Source organism: Amphiura filiformis, chromosome 7, assembly GCF_039555335.1.
Source record: "Amphiura filiformis chromosome 7, Afil_fr2py, whole genome shotgun sequence".
NCBI lineage: Eukaryota > Metazoa > Echinodermata > Ophiuroidea > Amphilepidida > Amphiuridae > Amphiura > Amphiura filiformis.
Window position 1 is genome coordinate 54,385,778 of NC_092634.1, and position 20,422 is coordinate 54,406,199.

General features: G+C 37.4%; 1 protein-coding gene across 1 annotated transcript in view; it reads right to left on the minus strand.

The window, feature by feature from the left end:
• Positions 1-7,965: 7,965 nt before the first annotated feature.
• LOC140157344 (5'-3' exoribonuclease 1-like) overlaps positions 7,966-20,422 on the minus strand; it is a 59,959-nt gene continuing 47,502 nt past the window's right edge. The window contains exons 29-36 of the mRNA XM_072180505.1: positions 18,158-18,471; positions 16,303-17,001; positions 14,975-15,161; positions 13,397-14,025; positions 12,417-12,530; positions 9,431-9,734; positions 9,019-9,155; positions 7,966-8,633 (exon numbers count right to left, since the gene is read on the minus strand). Coding sequence (XP_072036606.1) covers positions 8,250-8,633; positions 9,019-9,155; positions 9,431-9,734; positions 12,417-12,530; positions 13,397-14,025; positions 14,975-15,161; positions 16,303-17,001; positions 18,158-18,471 — 2,768 coding nt within the window. The 3' untranslated portion in view covers positions 7,966-8,249. The remainder of the gene's footprint in view (positions 8,634-9,018; positions 9,156-9,430; positions 9,735-12,416; positions 12,531-13,396; positions 14,026-14,974; positions 15,162-16,302; positions 17,002-18,157; positions 18,472-20,422) is intronic.

The following is a 20,422-nucleotide window of genomic DNA, read 5'->3' on the forward strand; positions in this document are numbered from 1 at the left end:
CGGCAGAATCATTTTACGACAGAATGTTAACCATATGCCATGAAGCTGAAAAATGACATCTCCTGTAAAAACTGGTATCTTGAAAGTTGGTGTAACAGTCATTTAAAAGAATATGATATACTCTTTTAAATGACTGTTACACCTCAACATCAAAATATTATTTTGGTGGCCAAGTTGAATTTTAAACATGCCCAATTACCCATAAGTCCATGCTGTTTTCCTATTACTGCTATGCTATAATGATTATGTGGGAAAATACTCTCCTTTTATGGCACCATCCCTTGAAAACCAGATACCTAGTGTCGCTGTAACAGATTTTGATGAAAAAATAATATTTTGGTGGCCATTTTGGGAGTCACTTTTATTTCTTTGAACTTACCCATGGGATAATTTTGAATGACATATTTTATGTTACCCTTCTGCCACAAAGATATTTTTGGATCTCGAAGAAAGCACTCATGTGTTGTTGAGACATAATATTATCAATTTAAAAACTACTTGCATGGTCATTTTGGAGAAAAAAAGAAAGGAAAGAAAGCACTATTGTTGCACATAATACATTATGTAAATTGTAAGTTGCTGGAAGGTATGGGTCTTGCTTAAAATGCCATATAGTTGAAAGCTTTCCATCCTGTTTCTGTTTGGCGGAATTTGATGGAAAACAAAAAATAGACTATGGGGCAGGTTGGCCCACTTGTGCTGGGGCAGGTTGCCCCCATTGTGTTTATGGGCAAGAGTTATGCATACTTTCTCCATTTTCACCCATTTTGTGTCAAATGAAGCAAAATACAATTTACACACCAACACTAGTCAGTTCCATGGATAAAATTGTTCAAAGGCTGCGGAGTATAGTACAAAAAATCTATATTGTTGTCCTAATTGAGCACTTTTTGACTGGAAATAGCAATATTTCAATATCATATTTCTTTATAATTGGGAATTTGTACATAAAAAGTAATTCATCACTCAGAATAGTTAATAATGAACAAAAAAGTCAATTACAATTGTTATCCACAGCCTTTCAGTTTTTCGTTATGGGTTTTATAAGATGATTGGTTAACGTTATTTCCTTGATTTTAGCTATTTCCTCAAGAATGACCCATGATGGCGCAAAATGAATTTTATTTTTTGATTATCTTGGAACTATGATAGGTGATATCTTACTGCTGTTGTAACTTTAGAATGTTTTATTGGAAAGAAATATGGCAATAACACACGGTTGTGCATAGAGGGCCAACCTGCCCCGTTTGGTGGGCCAACCTGCCCGCCTGGTTAATTTTCTTTTCGCTCTCTCATACAACTACTATAACTTTTGTATAAGTCACAGAGCCATATAAATTTGTTAGCATTTACCTAGAGTAAACAGCTCTCAAGTATCAAATTGAGAGCCTCCTAACCCACAAACTGAGCTCTCCAGATAAGTGGGGAAAAAGGGGCCAACCTGCCCGGTCTCCTTACTAGGTGCATAATGATCATGTGCAAAAGGAATCTTGCAAATTTATCTTATAAATTTATAATTTATATCTAGAGAAACGGGCGAAATGTTCGATTTTGAATTTCATTCTGTCGACAACGAAAGTATCACACACAATCCTATGGACCATTGAAATATATGTTATAGCCCATAATTCGCCAACTGAATGTCCGATTTGCATGAAAATTTGGGTTTAGGTTTCTTTTATGAATGTAAAAACACATGAGCAGGAAGAAATTTGGATAGAAATACTCCTTTAACATTATATCAGCGTTCAATGAAAATATTTAACACAACATCTATTAAAATGCTGTTTTAAATATCATTTTAATGAAAAAAATCATGTTTTTGCAGCCATTTTGGCGGCCATTTTGAATGTTTACATGCCCATGAGATCATATTAATTGATGCTGATGTCATATTGTTACCCTTTACCAGAGAGATACTTTGAATACAAAAGAACACAATGTTTGGCACCATTTCATTGTAAATCTGGTACTTCATAATACTCCTGTAACACATTTTAATGAAAAAGACGATTTTAGCGGCCATTTTGGCAGCCATTTTGATTTTTAAACATATCCAGGAGATGATAGAAATGACATAGACAACTGACCATAATATCAGCAACCCATGGTTATTTTTAACATCAAATAAGTTAAAATATTGAATTCTAAATACATTTTAATGAAAACCCCATCTTTTGGCAACCATTTGGCGGCCATTTTGAATGTAAACATGTTATACTGACCTTCAATCATAAAAATAATGTCAGAAATTGATTCCTTGTATGCAAAAACCTATAGAATGATGTATTACACATGAATATTGAGTGAAAACTAAAATTTAAAATTTTCAAAATGGCACGGCTGCCATCTTGGATTTCTCGAATTAGCCGCTTTAAAAAGCACCTCTGTGATTCGTTAACCTCAAAGGTCCAATAACCCAAATCAAGTGTCAAAATCTCTACCCTATCCGGTGTAGGCCGGGTTCTAGCTAGGGCCAGGACTAAATAGTGTGCCTCTGGATATGTTGGTGTGTAGCGCTGCAAGTTTGAGCCCCTGTGCCATCTGTTCGTTCTCGTGAATAAGTGAGCCAATTTGAAATTTCCCTGGACAGGGAACTAATTATTGCCCTGGTTATTTGTATTAGAACTTGGGGAGGTGATCCAGGCAGTCATGGCTATTCTATACTATGCCTTATGAGTGAGGCAGTTGGATTTGAAAACCATGCATAACCATATGAGAGTGAGTATTCGACGCTGTGATAATCATGAATTTTCCATTGTGTTGATTTATGAAAAACATCATCTATTCTGATTAAAATTTGTGTTAATAAATCAATGATTTCATGTAGATCACTTGTAGTGATTTTCATTCATGCACCACAATCATTGTCAATAACTGAATGCAACAATAACCAAGTTGAATAGTTTGGGTAAAATCTGAAATTTTATTGCATAATTCGTTTGCCAAACTGACAAAGCATACAACGCAATACATAAGGCCATAATAATTTAACCATGTCTCAAAGCCCTCCAGTAATATTTAATTTATTTGGAATGCGGCTGTAATTTCCGGGTTTTTTTTTATGTTAAGGAAGATAAAATACAGATACGAGGGGGTATCAAAAAGTTTTAGAAATTGCCCAGAAGTGAAAGAGCTATATCAATGCAATTTTGTCAGTGCAATTACTGGTCCTTATGTACACTATGATGCAAAAATGGTCTTATAAGAATGTTTACTTTTTTACAGGCGCTAGATGTCAGTACCTGCCTATGTAACCGCATAACCAGCAAAATGGAGAAAATTGAGGCATGTAGCATGATTAAGTTCCATTTTAAGGGTTACAGTGCCCAAAAAATCTGTGATGAAATAAAAAATCATTTTCCAAAAAGCAACAGTGACAATATCACAATCACCACCGAAGATAACTTTCATTTCATCATCGATTTTCTAGGCACTGCAACCCTTCAAATGCAGGATCTTAATAACGCTGCTTGCCTCAATTTTCTCAATCTTGCAGTTTATGCGCAGTAACTGGGGCAGCAGGTTATTAGCATCTAGCGTCACCTGTAAAAAAAGTAAACATACTTATGAGACCATTTTTGCACCATAGTGTACATAAGGACCAGTGATTGCACTGACAAAATTTCATTGATATAGCTCTTTCACTTCTGGACGATTTCTAAAACTTTTTGATACCCCCTCGTACAAATCCATGAAGGTTTTACTTCATATCAATACTGCATTAAAAGTGAGACTCCACCAAGTCCTGGATCATCAAATCAATCGAGGTTATTCCTATAACATCACATGTCCGCCCTCTTGTAGGAACAGGCCTTTTTGGGTGCCTTCATTCAAACTTTCATGTACAAATGCAAAACACAGCACCAATGTTCAAATGTAGGATGCACTGCGCTCTGCTCGTAGTGCCCAATGCATGTACACACAAATAGATTTGTACCCATAAGATGGCAAAAGGAGAAATAATCTCTATAGAGGTTTAGGTAGGAGGTGGAGGCAGAGTACATAAACAGAGCATGATTGGCCGTATTCAGCCCATGTAAGTGAGTCCCTAGTCTACTCCATCTACAAGCACACGACCAGATAGCACTCTGCGTTCATCTCTTACCTACAAGTTAACCTTTAGGGCCAGTATATATCTCCATGTTCTGCATGCGTTTTGTGATTAAGACAAATGCAGCTGCAATATTACCACAGTGTTTTTTTTGCACAATGACAAACAGTTGGGAAAAAAAGCCACAAAAGCAATGCTAAACAATTCTGCGAAAAATGCAGCAGAGAAACAAAAAAACACTGCTGATAATGAAAGACGCAGCATTTGATACAAAACAAATGTATAAAACACGTCAAGAATACATGTATATACTGGCACTAAATCAGAAAATGGGGAAGAGGCATATAGTTTCCCATGGATTTTTAGGTATTTCAGAGAAAATGAAAAAAAAACAAGTAGGGAAAACAGTAAATTTTCCTGATAAGGTCAAAAAAAAAAAGGTTTATCTCAAAGCTTGCACGCGCATTTGTAAAATCGTGAGATTTGGAAAAAAAGAAATGCAGAATTTTTTTAACTTTTTCCAGAAAAATTCAGCGAAAATCAGATTTTTTCTCCAAATACCATGAAAAAAGTCTGGAATAAAAAAAAAAAAAAAAAAAATCGCATTTCGCATTTGTTTTCAAACAACTCGTGAGCTTTGAGACAAACCTTTTTTTTTTTTTTTTTTTTTTTGCCTAATAGATCAACAACCTTCAGGATCTTATTTAGAGCACACACATGTTATGACTTTGAGAGAAACAATTACATACAGCCTATAATACTTTTTAAAACATGATGATCTACATCTATATCAATACTCGCGTTGCTTTTCATTCGGTACAAGGAAACACCATCAAATTCAAGGTAAAAATTAACATAATGAAAAAGTTGGTATTCCGCTTGGGAGCCATTAAGGAGTGATTATCACTCTTGCTCCTCAGTGTCTTTGGTAATATTACTCAAATGCAACAAATTCAGATTCAATTGAATAATAATAAAATAATAATAATAAAAATTACAATCTTAAACAATCTCTTTTAAAGATAAATCGGTAAATTATAAATTTGTTGTCTTTACTTAAGCACTGAATATCACTAAACATTCACAGATTATGCACCAAGAAGACTTGCACAATCGTATTATGATTGAAATCAAATTATCACAAATATGACTCAAATGTTTTGTGTACTGTGCACATAAAACAAACCAAACTGTGGTGTGGTTGGGAATTATCTTTTAAAGTAATCCTACAAACAATTAACAATGAAATAAAAATTAAAACAACCACATTATAGTGTAGATCATTAAACCAAGAAATGATTAACAAATTACAAATAAAAGGCACATTTCATGATTTACAAATCTCAAGTTGTGCGTCTCTTAGATTACTAGCAGTGGCCTGTCAGGTTAAAAGCCTGCCGGGTGGGCAAGATTTGAATTATAGGCCTACAACAATTAGTGGGTGAAAACCTGTGGAATTCAGAAGCCGCTTTGTTCCATGTCGCTAAAGGTTCCTTTAATGTCATTACACACTGGAGTGAGGTGTTTTCATAATTAACATTAAATTAGATGTGAAAAACTCCACACCTTATATATTTGAGTGTTGCTCGTGGAGAAAAAAATCAGTACACTACGGGATTGTTTTTGCCACGTCAAGTGCTGCACATGAAACATTTGTAATGCTTACACTTCATAGTTATCATTTATTTTGGGCCTTTCAAGGTAGAAATACACTAATTTGAACCACCATAAACAACAGGGGGCCCATTCCATGTCAACTCCAGGGATGTGCAGTTTGTGCACATTAGCACCTCTTCAATTTTTTCTTTTTCTGTGTGGTGGTAGATATTGATGAGAAAGTAAAATCCTGAAAATTTGAGCTTCATACTCCATTTCATTTTCCGTGGCATCAGTTTTAGAAAAAATTTAGGGGAGTTGTACAGCGTTTGAATGTGTGATTTCATGTACAACTCTATGGAGAAGGCAAACCTTACTAATGTTTGGAGGTCCATAAATGTTGTCCAAGAACATATCTTTAAATACTTTGAAAAGTTGTATTGTCTGGGGTTGGTTTTTTGGGGTAGAATTCAAATCTGTATCAGAAAACTTTTTTGCCTTTACTTTAAAATGTATTCTAGGTGCCCTCAAAATGCAACCGTCAATATTGATAACTTTAATGTCAGAACTCCAAGGTAAAAAAATTTTAGACGCTCAATTTATTTTTCACTTTTGGAGTTCTGACTCTTATCAAATTGAGTCATATTGGACTTTGCACATTTTGAGGGCCCTATATCCATGGAAAAGTAAAGGAGTTACAAGTTTTCCCCCTGATAGCAGATTTCAGAATTTGCCCCACATCAAAAAGTATGTTGAACATACTTCTTGGACAACAGTTTTAAAGATATTCCTTTATACATTTATGGACCTCAACACATCAGTTAGGTTTGCCTACTCCATAGAGTTTTTACGCTTTGACCCCCTAAATTTCAAATTTCATGCAACTCTAAATGGAGTATGAAGCTCAAATTTTCAGGATTTTACTTTCTCATCAATATCTACCACCACACAGAAAAAAAAAAATTGAAGAGGTGCTGGCGGTGCACATCCCTGAGTTGACATGGAATGGGCCAGGGATAAAAGGAATGTGAGTCATCCCGGTCCAATTTATTTGGCAAGTGGTACCATAAATGGCTTGTTACATATAATCAGTTATAACATCTTTAAGATGGATAACTTTATCAAGCTACCAAGCCTGTGTCACAATAAGTTAAAGGCCCATTCAGTGATTTGCTCATCCGGACGATCGTAAAAATCATCAAAATTCAGATGTTGGTACCTTTGTCATTGTCATAGATGTGCTAACATAGGATGTGAGTGGTTCAGCCGAAAGCCGTGTATTAAGACAAAATAAGACGTTTTACACAAATCTGTAATTTAGATACTGACAGTATCTAAATTAGCTACATGTATTTCAATGGGGCTTCAACTTCGTCAGAACTGCTGTTTTCTTCTTTTTTTGTCATTTCAAAAATACCAAATGACAATTTGAATGACTTATCCTTCACTTTTAAGCAATTTACAAACAAGTTTAATTTTTTTACACTTGCGCTAGGATCACTAAATGGGCCAGCCATGTGTATTAAAATTTACCATAACTCCCTAATGTCAACACTTAAGAATTACTTTGCGCATGTACAGATGTACCACCTTTGATCGCCAGTGTAAATACAGCAGTTCTTCGAGACAATGCTCGTGATTGAATACTACGTGCAATGGAGCACGCACTGACCTCACTCTCTCGAGGAAGCCATATGGGCTATATATTCCATATTTTTAGGGTTAGAAACATGGGGTATGGAAGTATGGAAGTAAGAACAACATATTGCTGCATGCAATGGTAAAGCAAGCAAGGGTAAAAATAAGCAGACTCAGGATATACTTCCCACCGATTACAATGCAATAGCTCCCAGTTAGCCTCTTGTATAACATGACAGGGAGCAACTTTTAACCTCTCCTGGTAGAAAGTCTCAATTTCAAATATGCCAGAATTACATGTCCAGCAGGTTACTGAGTTATGAGCAATTTAGCAATGGCTGAAAACAATATAAAACAAAAGAATTTGAACACTGTTTTTGCCAATATCTCAAAAACAATATTAGCGACATCCGACTCATTCCCCTTGATCATATAAGAATGTGGAATAAACTCTTGGTTGATCTCAAGTAGCTCCTGGTTCACACAAAATCCACCTCAACTGGGCTTTACTTTTTAACCCCATGAGAACTACCTGCCGATTGGCCAGAATGAATATTGTGTCCAATTTTGAACCAATCTAGGAAGGTATTAATAAGATCATCCGTAAATGCAAGTTTGACCATAAATAGTTTAGCATTTCAAGTTATCAACCAATCAGAAATGCTGTTAGATGACCAGTAGTGTCCAGAGGGTTAACAAAAGTAGAGCCTGGTTCAAACCCTGCTATTTTTACCATTGCAATCATCAAACGCTGTGTAATCAACTGTGGTGCAGTAAAAAGCAAGAGCGGCCAGCCCTGTGTGAACATGGATTATACAGGTAATTCAAGAATAATATTTACTATTTCAGATAACAAATAAAATTCCTTCAAATTTTGCACTAGTCATAATTGACTCAACAATTATCTATGCTCACTGCGTGAGAAGCTTTAAAATCATGTACAATTTTTCACCACTTAGGTTTAATTTCCACCAAAATTAATTGCTAATTTAGCTTTGGGAGGCTTTCTCCTAACCCTAGATGTCACCTTTTTAGTTTCCACTTCGTGTGCTTGCTCAATCGCTCCACTTAGTCCACCATCTTTTTCTACAGAAGCATTCCCCTCGCTAACATTGCAGACTCCCCCTACTTGGACAATAGACTGGTCTGAAAGGACTTGGAGCATGACAGGTGCAGCAGTAGGTTGGGTATTTCTTGGAGGTGTTGCCATGACTGTAGGCTCTGATGGAGGTAACATGTCTTGGGTAGTGCTACTAGCAGCTGGGGCTGACATCACCCTTGGGGATGTAGGAAAAGTGCTTTCGTCTTCTGATTCTGATTTTCTGGGAGTAAGTTGTCTGGTGACCTGAGAGAGAAATCAAAGCAACATAATAACGTTGAGATGGGATGAAGAGTGAAATGTAATTGAAATATTAGTGAAACAAAAGATGGGACTAGTATGAAAAATAGATGGGAGATACAAAGAAGATATTTTTCACCCTTGGCACTATTTTTATATTGTCACACGATGATACACAGCTTGTTGGCCGAATGAGGTAATGATGACATCGATTCAATTGACCAACAATCACAAGGCCCAACCCTCTTCCTGTTAACGCTGTAAACAGTGCCATATCGAGCAGTGTGAAGGGTCTATCCAAATTATTGTAATCTGTGGGCAGAAGTTCAGTATTGGGCATGCAATGTGTCACAGTGTGTGAGTGTGCACATGTGCATGTTTATTTTCTCACCTGAAGTGGAACAAATGGATTAGGCCCTGCTGTATGGAAGACAGCTTGTGGTGATTGTCCTCCTTGATATGGTATTACCATAGGCCCCATCAGTGGACGTGGTACTCCTTGCTGCTGCTGCTGCTGCCATTGTGGACCTTGAAACGTAACAAAACAATACAAGGATTTAAAAAAAGAAATGTTACATGATGAAATTGCTCCCTGTAATCAAGTAAGTTGAAGTCACTTGCAAGATATTGTCCAGATTTTTACTATGGCTTTTAACAGCATCATTACAAATTTGATAACACAAGATATCATCACAGCATAACCATCTGTTGAAGATACTAGTCGATCTAGTGAAAACGTTCCAGGTGAGCGAAAAATAGTGTAGTGTTGAAGCTAAACTCTTTTATCACTTGAAAACACCTACCTACTGCTCCAAATGTTGGCCGTATAGGTCTTGCTCCCATCTGTTGCTCCATAGGGAACAGTGGATACCGCGGTATAGGTTGTTGTCCTCGCACTGGACTCCCATGAGGATGTTGACCATGTGGAGGTGGGGGTTGATGAGGACTACCATGGACTGGCGGCTGATGAGGGCTACCATGGACTGGTGGAGGGGGTTGACGAGGGCTACCATGTACTGGGGGAGGAGGTTGACGAGGGCTACCATGAGTTGGAGGTGGCCCTGATACAGGAGCCCTTACTACACCTTGCATGCCAAAATTAGGATCCTATAGTCAAGTGATAGAAACACAGAAAAGATAAGCAATAGTTATATTATGGAGCGTGCATGATTAGCATATATGCGACCCGTTCTGACAAAACCAGGAACAAGTCGCATTTTTGAAATTTCATGATTTGAATGAAAATGTAAGCACTAGACAAGCTTTATACCAAAAGTATATAAATAGCGTCAATACTTTTCAGAATATGGATAATTTTGTAAATGATATCTTGATATTTTTGACGTACTGCTATTCTGAGAAATGGGTTAATCAGTTTCCTGCTTTACACAGGATTGAATAGGGATTATCATAATTCAACTGCCAATTATTGATTAAATAAACCTCTTTTTAATAAGTACTTTCAAGGATTTGAAAGTCCACTCAGTCCCAAGGTCAAATACCATGAAATTAAGAATTCCAAAATTTGATTTTTTAATGGGAATGTCATCTTTCAAGGGCCTCAAAAACATGCCTGGCGACTTGCTCCGGGTTTCGTTGGAGCTGGTCACATATACATTGTACATGCAGTGGTCTGATTACTTGTGAATTAGACAGCTCTGGTCATGTTACACCCAAACCATATAGATAAACACTGGGAGTGCTTATCAGCCATGCAATGTATAAAGCGTATAAACAGTTTCATTTGATACTTCATATGTTGATAGAGAGCCATAATGCTAAATAAGAATGACAGCATATCTCAGTTGCTGGGATTAGGCTATAATATAATTGCTCTCTTAGAACTAAAACCAATTACTTGAATTTTTCCAAAGCGCACAGATTTTTGGTTCAAAGTATTCAATGTATACTGTGTTGTTTGCACGTAGCATGGGCAATTTTTTAAAGAGACCAATGTCTAAGAATCTATTTCTTCAAAAAAATAAAAATAAAAAAAATAAAAAATGTTGACATTTATATAGCGCTTTATGCCGTAAACAGCCTCTAAGCGCTTTACATTTATTCCGCTGTCATTAGAATATGTCGGAACCACGTTTGCAGCCTACAAGTGGCGCAGGGTCCATCAGTACAACGACTGTGACTACCCCTAACAGCTTCCCATTGCACCTGGGTGGGGTGAGGCAAGCGAGGCAAGCGCCTTGCCCAAGGCGCAACACGGTGGTGGGACGGGAATCGAACCCACGCCGTCGAGCAAGCTCTCAGATTATGAGTCCAAGGCCGTAACCACTGAGCCACCGTGCCCTCAAAACAAAGACCCACATAATTATAATGATTTCTGGAGAAAGACCCTACCCTTCGTTAATAAGCATATAATAATAATAATATTTATTTGAATTACTTGCAAAATACAAAGTAACAAAATAACAGTACATTTATACACACTTTACATTTCTTACACATGACTAAAGCAAGTAATTCAGGATGAGTGAATGGGCTAAAAGCCCAAACACAGAAGTGCCCACTCATCCTGCACATGAATAAAAAGATTAAACTTGAAAGTACAAAAAAAAAAAAATTATATATATAAAATATATATAAGCCAATACATAAAATAAAGGCATTTGAAAATACATAATCCAAAACATTAAATACCACAAGATCATTTAAGCATATTCAAGTAAAAGATTTACATTCAGACTTTAATACAACAAGATTGTTAACATGATGCAATTCAGAGGGCATTCCATTCCAAAGGCGTGGAAGGGAGACAAACATGGAATTAAAGAAAGATGAAGATTTGGCAGATTGATGCAATAGCCTAGAATTATCTAAAATACTTCTTTGAACCAGTGAACTAAACGAAGGAGGCCCAATCTCATTGATTATTTTAAATCCCAAGACTAATCTTTGACACTTGTAAACATCCTCAAGCTTAATCAATTCAAGATCTACAAGCCTCTTAGAATATGAGGACGATCATCAAAATCAACTTCAGGAAAATCTTTGTAGAACAAAGTACGAGTGATTTTCCTCTGGATTTTTCCAACCTATCAATATGATTCCTTTGAAATGGAGACCAGACACAAACACAATAAACAATATGTGGCAAAATGAGAGATTTGTAAAGATTAAGTAAAGCATCAGAAGTCATATTTCTAGTACATCTAACTATAAAACCGGAGAGCTTAGAAATTTTATCAGCAACATTACCAATATGAGAGTCAAAAGAAAGGTCCTTACTGAAAGTAACTCCAAGCAGCTTGAATTCATCAACTTCTTTAAGCTCATCACTGCCCATAATAAAAGAACTACAGAATTTAGGAGACTTAGATCTAGTCATGTGCATGGTGGAACACTTTGAAAGGTTCAAAGGAAATTTGTTACAAACTGACCATTGAAAAATATTTTCAATGTCCTGTTGAAGAATCTTATGGTCTAAATCACCATAGATAGGACGGACAATTGAATTATCATCAGCGAATTGGAAAAGAGAAGAAGAAACCACATCATTTAAGTCATTAATATGTGCCCACTAACAAGTTGCTCGGCTAAGAACAAATTTTTAGGGTAGTTCGATACTTTTTCATTTTTTTCTTTTATATTATCTAAAACTATCTATGTTACAGATATTTGTAAATTAAAAGAAAAAAATGAAAAAGTTTAACAAACTACCCTAAAAATTTGTTCTTGTCTGAGCAACTTGTTAATAGGCACATATGCTTATTAACAATTTTGTATGCCCCCCAGTGCAAACCTAAAGGAGAGATAATAAGAATGTAATGGACTTACCAGTTGCCTTAGACAGATATGAGAGACCATATCTACAGCAGCATGCTGATTTACACCATCAGGACCAATCACTTTAGGCCTGTTGGGTAGTTGTATTGCAGCCCTGATTGTACCCTTCAAATAATAATTGACAAAAAAATGAGACTCATTACATTATGTATTGATATAGAAAGGTGTGTACACAGTAGTTGGGCGCAGCACTTTTAACGCTTGGTTGCGTTATGCGTGACTGCCTCACGCTTATGTGTATTTATGCGAGTGCAAGCTGCAACTTGATTGACGCCGCTGTAACAACAACCAAATAATTTTTTGCCATTTATAACCCAAACAAACTATAGTCCACATTTGTTAAATGCTGTAAGATTTCATACTTACAGTTTGTCCACTTTGAAGTACAAAGTAAGGTACACAGGTAATTACACAGTTTTGCCGCACCGTAACGTTTTTTAGACTCTCATAGTATACCTAACACCAGTGACAAGTAACATGTGGATCTTGAGGAAAATCTACCGAATTACCTTTTTTTCTATTTTCACATATGCAGTTTAGTAAGAAACACACACACACAGCTTACTTAATATAGAATTCAAAGTTATTAGATCTATCAGTTCGACTGACATACTCAGCAGTGTTTACTCTCTCTGGACACTGGATGTGGCAAATAAACAATGATTTCCCCCCTAAAATTGGCCCAATCTTGATTTCAAAAATAGGTCAACATTCTGGGTTGACAATGAGAAACATCTGGGCAAATTTTGGAGGAATGATACTGCACCGTTGTTTGGCACATATTTTAAGAATATTCAGCATGCGATACTGTCACTGAGGTGAGAGAAGACATGTGTGCATCGGAAGTGCCAAGTTGGAAGATGAACAACACAAAAATGTTTTGAATTTAAAACATACTAACAAGCAAATACATTTTGAGTAGACGATTAAAACTACAGTTAAAAAACAGAAGTGAACAAATATATACTCACTGTCTTCGGATTGGGAAAGAATTCAAACTGTGGGCGAGGCATCCTGTTCTGATAGCAAAAATTGTGCAGCATCTGTGTATATGTAGGCCCTGCAAACATAGATGGTGGCAAGGGTCCACGACTGACCATCGGGGGTCCTCTTAACAAAGTAGCTGGAGCACCTTGAGGTGCTGGCATTCGGAACTGTTGAGGTGATCCCTGATGAGGTGGTGCTGGTCCCCTCATCGGATTTGTGATTGGTGAACCTTCATACTGCGATCCACTCGGTATTGGACGTGGTGGGGTCCTTGGATCAGCCGGCATCCTTGGTTGCCCGTGGGTGGGGAGTGGTACTGCAACAATAGGACTTCCAGTTGAAGAGCTTTCACTACTGCTTCCTGTTAGTGAGCTTGTGTGAACTGCTAGTACCAGTGGGCTACCGGCAACTAACCCAGGGGGGAGTGGTCGTGTCTGGGGTGAAAAACTAGTTATTGGGCTTATAGGGTACTGTGATTGTCTGCAAAATGGAATGTTGATGGGTACGGTGTGTTGCCCATGTGGCATGCCTTGTGATGCTGGGGGTTGAGGGGAGCCTGGCATGGCTACTGATGTTGATGTGGTATTGGGCTGCTGCTTCTTTGGAAATACACCTGTAAGAAACAGAATAAGAGTCACCAAATTAGATATGTGACTGTTAAAGATGGGTGACCTGATCGACAGCCTCACCCCTCACTTTTTCCTATCAAAATGGAGATTTTGGCATCGCAAAAAAGCTCATATTTTAGGCCTTAAATATATTCCATTTAGATGTTATTAACGAAAAAGTGATAGCCTCATCCCCAATTGTGGTATACCACAAATACCATTCTATGGGCTGTTGTGAAACATGTTTTTACTTCTTATATCAAAATGGCTAGTGCAAATTTACCTCAAAACTTGGGAGTCAGATCATTTTGGTACAGGCCTAAATTTGAGATACAAAACACAATACAAAAATATCTGACCACCAACCTTTAAAAACAGTTCATAACCTCATGAATTTATGCGATGCGTGTGATCCAACATTTCTGAAAGTCTACGGATTGATTAATTGATTCAATTTCGGTCAAAAATCAGTACGACCTTCATGGAAGCATACTGAGAGTTATTAGAGTAGTATCAAGACAGGGAGTATACAGCTTACAGAATAAAGTTTTTCTAATCCCTCAATGAAGTCTTGACAATAGGCTAATTTTGTGTAGGCTTACATGAAGGATAGACCTCAGTTGGTCCCAGCACCTGTCAGTTACTCAGAGTTAACCTACATGTAGTATCAAGACAGGGATTACACAGCTTACTGAATAAAGATTTCTAATCACCCAATGAAGTCTTTATAATAGACTGATTTTGTGTGGGCTTACATGAAGGATAGACCTCAGTTTGTCCAGCACCTGTCAGTTACTCAGTAGCCTAATTAGCCTACATGTAGTATCTAGACAGGGATTACACAGCTTACTGAATAAAGATTTCTAATCCCTCAATAAAGTTTTGACAATTTTGTGTATGCTTACATGAAGAATAGACCCAAATTTTAGTAAAACAAATAATGTAACCCCTTACTTGAGAATAGTTCATCAACAGAGAGAGGGACTCCATATGATGGTGTCACTGGTGTAGCATCAGTGTCACTCTTTGGACTTGCTTCAAGAGATGAAGATGATTCAGATGTTGGTGGTGTTATCTCATCTTTTGTGGGCTCTGACACTGCTGAGATGTTGAGAAGGCGACACAGCTCCTCTGTTCCAGTCTGTAAAAATAAAATGTTTATAGAGGATTGATTTAAACATATATAATACCCAGTCAATATATAGCAGTTGTGCCCACATACAACCACAGACAATCACAAACAGTGAAAGCCCGTGCTTTGTATGGTGTGAATTCTTGCATATTCATGAGGGCCGATATTTCATGTCTAACAATCACGCCAGCATTGTGTGCCTTTGCCTATACGCGATGGAGCGTTGCATGCTGTAAAATAGGTATGCTCATAAAATTTTTAAGTTCAATATTTTTAGCTGAAAGTTCTTTCATTTGAAAGAGAATCAAATTACCTAAACAATAAGGGGTCAATCATGTTTCTAGTGCATATACTTTTGAAGTTACAGACAAAAACAGTGTCACCAAATTGCCCAAAATTTTGTGTGTGAGATTGTGACAGCAGGCACATGTACAATGTACACTACTGTATGTGACCCCAGATGACCTCCTATTCTTTACTGTAAGAAAGCTGTTTTGGATGGTCTTGATTTACACACAAATTGCTTTTTAGCGCTTTAACGAGTGTCCACTTGGTGGAACATAGATTACACTATGTGATAGCTTATGAATCCATTATTATGCTAGTACCAACATAAGTCAACATCACTTAGGTTTTGGTTGTCAAAATTAATTTTTAGTAATTTTTTCCATTGAGCCCCACAGTAAAGCCATTTTTGGACAGTACAGGCACATTCCACTTCCCTATGGACGAATAGCGCCACCTACATTGTGTGATGTGAGCCTGGCTATCTAAAAGACCGTAAATATGTGCATAGCAGTTTTGTCTGCCGCCCTGCATGGAACGATCGGCCCTCGTTATCTGGTGATGCCGATAATTTGATTGTTTGCTATTCATCTGTGGCTTTCTGTGGTTGTGCCCCTTTAACCTTAATTGCATCACTGCATGGACCAAGTACATACGCATTTCTAATTGGCTACTTTAATACTTGTCACTAGCTATTATTTGTGACACAATTCTGATCAAATCTGAGTACCCCCCGATCTATAGCGTAGGGACACTGACAGGTTAATGGTAATTTCACAAGACCCTAAGCAGCCTAATTTCCGAATTCAGGACACCATTAAAATAACCCGTCATATACATATTATAGCACTTATAACATGCTCACCTTGGCGTATGATCTTGGAGACATTCTGTCCTCTTCATTCACCACCAGATCAGTCACCCCCTTTGGCTTAAGTGGAATATCTGCAGTAGCATCTTGCATAGCTTGCTTATTACTGCCAACTACTTCAGGTTGGTTTGTTCTATTCCTAGTAGGGGTGTTTGGATTAGAGTTACCATCACTGTCGGCTGCTTGTAGTTGCTTCCACAAATTGGCAAACTCGTCTGCTTCTTGTACCACCACATTGCCTTGCTGAGCTGTATCTTTCTTTGGCTTCTGAGCTCTACTGTCTTGCTTTTGACCCCTTGCTACTGCAGCAACTTCACCATCATTATTTGTTTTACTCCCAACTTTAAGTACACTAGCATAATTTGAACTGCTTTCAGTTACAGGTCTAGCCATCTCTTTCGATGTTGCATGTGCAGGAGTCTTTCTTTCTTGAGTTTGAGATTTGTAATTAGTCTCCTTCACAGGCTGTCCAACTCTTTTCTGTCCAGCTTTGGTCAGCAAGGTGAATGATGGAGCCTCTTCTTGGTTATTCCTCTGAGATCTCCTACCAGATGAGGATCTGCTTGGATGGGTGTCTGGCGGTGGGGTTTGCTGGTATGGGGTGCTGTATGGTGCGGTGTCAAGTTGCATTAATGGTGGTGGATTGTAGAACTGCTCCGTCGCTGGCTCTGCACCTGACTTCCCACCTGCCCTCTGCAATACAATCAATAAAATACATTTAGAATTGCTACACTTTACACAAGCGTGTTGTGAATGTCACATGTTTTTCTAACATGTACACATCCTAATCAAAGTATGAAACGTTTGACGGCATTGAAAATTCAAACATTTCACAAGGGACATGGATTCACAAAATGTTCATCCTCATCATTTCTAGAGGCCTTTAAGAAAATATCAGGAAAATGACATGTTGCAAAAATTACGGCTCTTTTAAAATCACAAACATTTTGTGCCGCGAAAATATTGGGGTTTACAGTAATTCCATAAGACACAACAACCAAATTAGTTTGATCCATGGAAAGACCATTGATATTGCTTTGATGCTTGTTATTAATGAACTATTAACTAATTAATTATAGGTTAATATATGCGTATCACTTGTTTGGAATGAAATTGTATAAAATAATGCATGCGTACTGAGATTTTAATGTGTCTAATGCACAAGCCCTGAAGGGGGAGTGCATTAGATGTATCAAAATCTCAGTACAAGTGCATTATTTTGTACAATTTCACAAGCAACAAGTGATTCGCATTTATTTACCTATTTCATACACAAGTAAAAATTCCATGATTTTTGCTATTTTTATAACAAAATTGTCGCTAAAAGTGTTGGAAAATACAAGCAAATAATAAACCGCAAAAAAAATGAACGCGTCCGAAAGCACTGTGAGTTGTACGCGGAGTGTGCGCCCGTGCATTAGACACAATCAATGCATGTTTTAGATTTTTCTAACGCTTGCTCTCATTGGTTCTCGCTATCAAAGAGTGTATGAATCACTAATATCATTACATGCAAAGATTTATATGTTATCACAATTAACAACAGTCAATTAACTGATTTATAAATAATAAGGATCGACCAAGCATCGAAGGTTGATTAAAAGATCAGCCTAAAGTTTGTAGCGAAAATGATTCTGCTTATGTTACTGCGTGTGTCAATAAAGTCCCAATTCACTCTCGCGTAAATTCACATAAGCATGAGCCAGTCACGCATTACGCAACGCACAACTAGTGTAAGCAATGCGCTCAACTGTGTGCATGCCATTCTATATCAATACACAGTGTTATTAGACTTTTCCGCCTTTTATAAGCCGAACAAACTGTAATTTGGTTCTATTGCCTAGCCTACCTGGTTACGTGGCGTATACTTGAGGTTCCCAACATGACTATTTGGTGTTCCTAATTTGCCCATCATACTGCTGTAATAAGCAGGGCTCTGTGAGTGCTGAGAATGTGGTGGACCACCCGAGAACTGAGGTTTCACCACCGCAGTTGGTCTATTGCTTCGATGTTGCCCGGACTCCTTTCGAAAACCGAAGGATATGTTCATGAGCGCTGTTGGAGGCATACGGTACGCACGGGAACCGGTGCAGCGAAGATTCAAGCCACCTAGGAATTCTTCATCAAAGATAACATCATACAGGCTGTCTAATACATTTGTATCTGTTGGGGAAAAAATCATGAAGTCTCTTATTGGCAGGATACCTTACTGTCACTTGAATTTTAAAATGATTTAATATACTGTCAGTTAGACATTCTGGCTCTTGCTCCATTTAGCGCTCTTACTCCCCGGATTTGGAGTGCCACTGGAGTGTACACTTTTTGTTCATTCTTTTCAGTTTGACACAGGGGATTAACATTTTCTTGACCAAACTGAACAAAGTACATCCATATCAAAACGATGCACCTGCCGGCTGCTACATGTGTCTCATTTCACATAATAGCTAGGAATAAATACCAGACTCAAGTGAAAATCACTTCAAATCATCCCTAAGTCACATGATTTAGTATACAGAGAACACTCCTTAAACATGTCACTTCGGGAATGATTTGAAGCGACTTCCATATGAGATGAGTCTGGTATTTATTCCTAGCTATTATGTGAAATGAGACACATGTAGCAGCCGGCAAGTGCATCGTTTTGATATGGACGTACACCAAGTTGGAATTTTTTTATGAAAAGATCAGTAATCTTGCACTCCAGTGTCAGAGGGAGGTTAAGGGATAAAATAAAAACTCGCTGGATCCGGGCAGTTCCGTCCGGTTGGAGCTGGTTTCTATTGTTCAATGCTTTGAAAACAGACCAAAATCCAGGACATGTTAAAGCAATCACACACATACACACCCCTCTAAACAAACACATATACAAAATATAAATTAAGTTATTCCTACTATATTTAAGCCAGTATTACCGTACTTACAATTTGCGAGCTTGAACATAGGCATACACTATATCCATTTGTGTCAATTACATGTACATACAGCAGGCAATTCCCCATTCAATGCAGTATCATGCAATGACAAACTTGACTAAAGGTAATATCTAATATCCTGTTGCTATACTGTCAAAATAATGGCACATTTTCGCTGGGATTTAATTTTCACGCTCTTCGCGGTCAAACAGGCAGTCATAAATTTTCAACCCCGCAACAATATTTATTACACATAGTACTTAATGTGAATATATTTGGAAATGCAAATTAAACACCCACTAAACTGTCCAGAATCAATAAAATCATGAAGAATTAACCCAACAAAAATATCGCACTATACATTATTTAGTATCCCAGTGATTCAAAAGTCAATGGAAGTTTGCCCAGTACAGAGGTGTAAGTGAGGTAACGATCCACTCCCTGAAAAACATGCGAGCCAAAGGCGAGCACCTCGCCAAATTCCCGGAAGTGCACGGGCTTGTCCGGGGAATAGGCTGAAGGGTATCACCCCCTCAATTTTTTTTTTTTTTTTGCTCTTTTTATGATAAATTATCATCATCAATCCGAAATGTAAAAAAAAAAAATTAAATAAAATTAAAAAATTTTTTTTTTTTTTTTTTTTTTTACATTTCCGGAATTTTTTTTAATTTTGGCCACATTTCCGGAATTCCGGGAATTTCCGGAAGACTTACACCTCTGCCAGTATGTTTGTTGTATTGAACATGATTTCTAGTTATACTATGATTGTTTGCAATTATGTATGATCTTTATCAGGTTTTCAATTATATTTACTTGTGGGTCAAACACAGTTCAAAAATTTGCATTTGATAGCCAAATACATTTTGTATGTTAAAGTACAATACCATTCACCACTGGTCTGAGGCAGTGGCGTAGCATCATCGGGGCACTGGAGGGGGCTGGTCCCCCCAATTGATCCCAGTGATTCAAAGGTCAATGGAAGTTTGCCCAGTTTGTTTGTTGTATTGAACATAATTTCTAGTTATACTATGATCGTTTGCAATTATAGGATGACTCACGCTTGGTTTGAGGACTACCTATTGAGAACCCATAACCTAAATAGTAAGCCACATTTTAGTTAATGAATAGGATCAAAACAAGATGAGACAAGACAAGATGAGACAAGACAAGACAGGACAAACAAAAACAGTCTGTGAAGATGA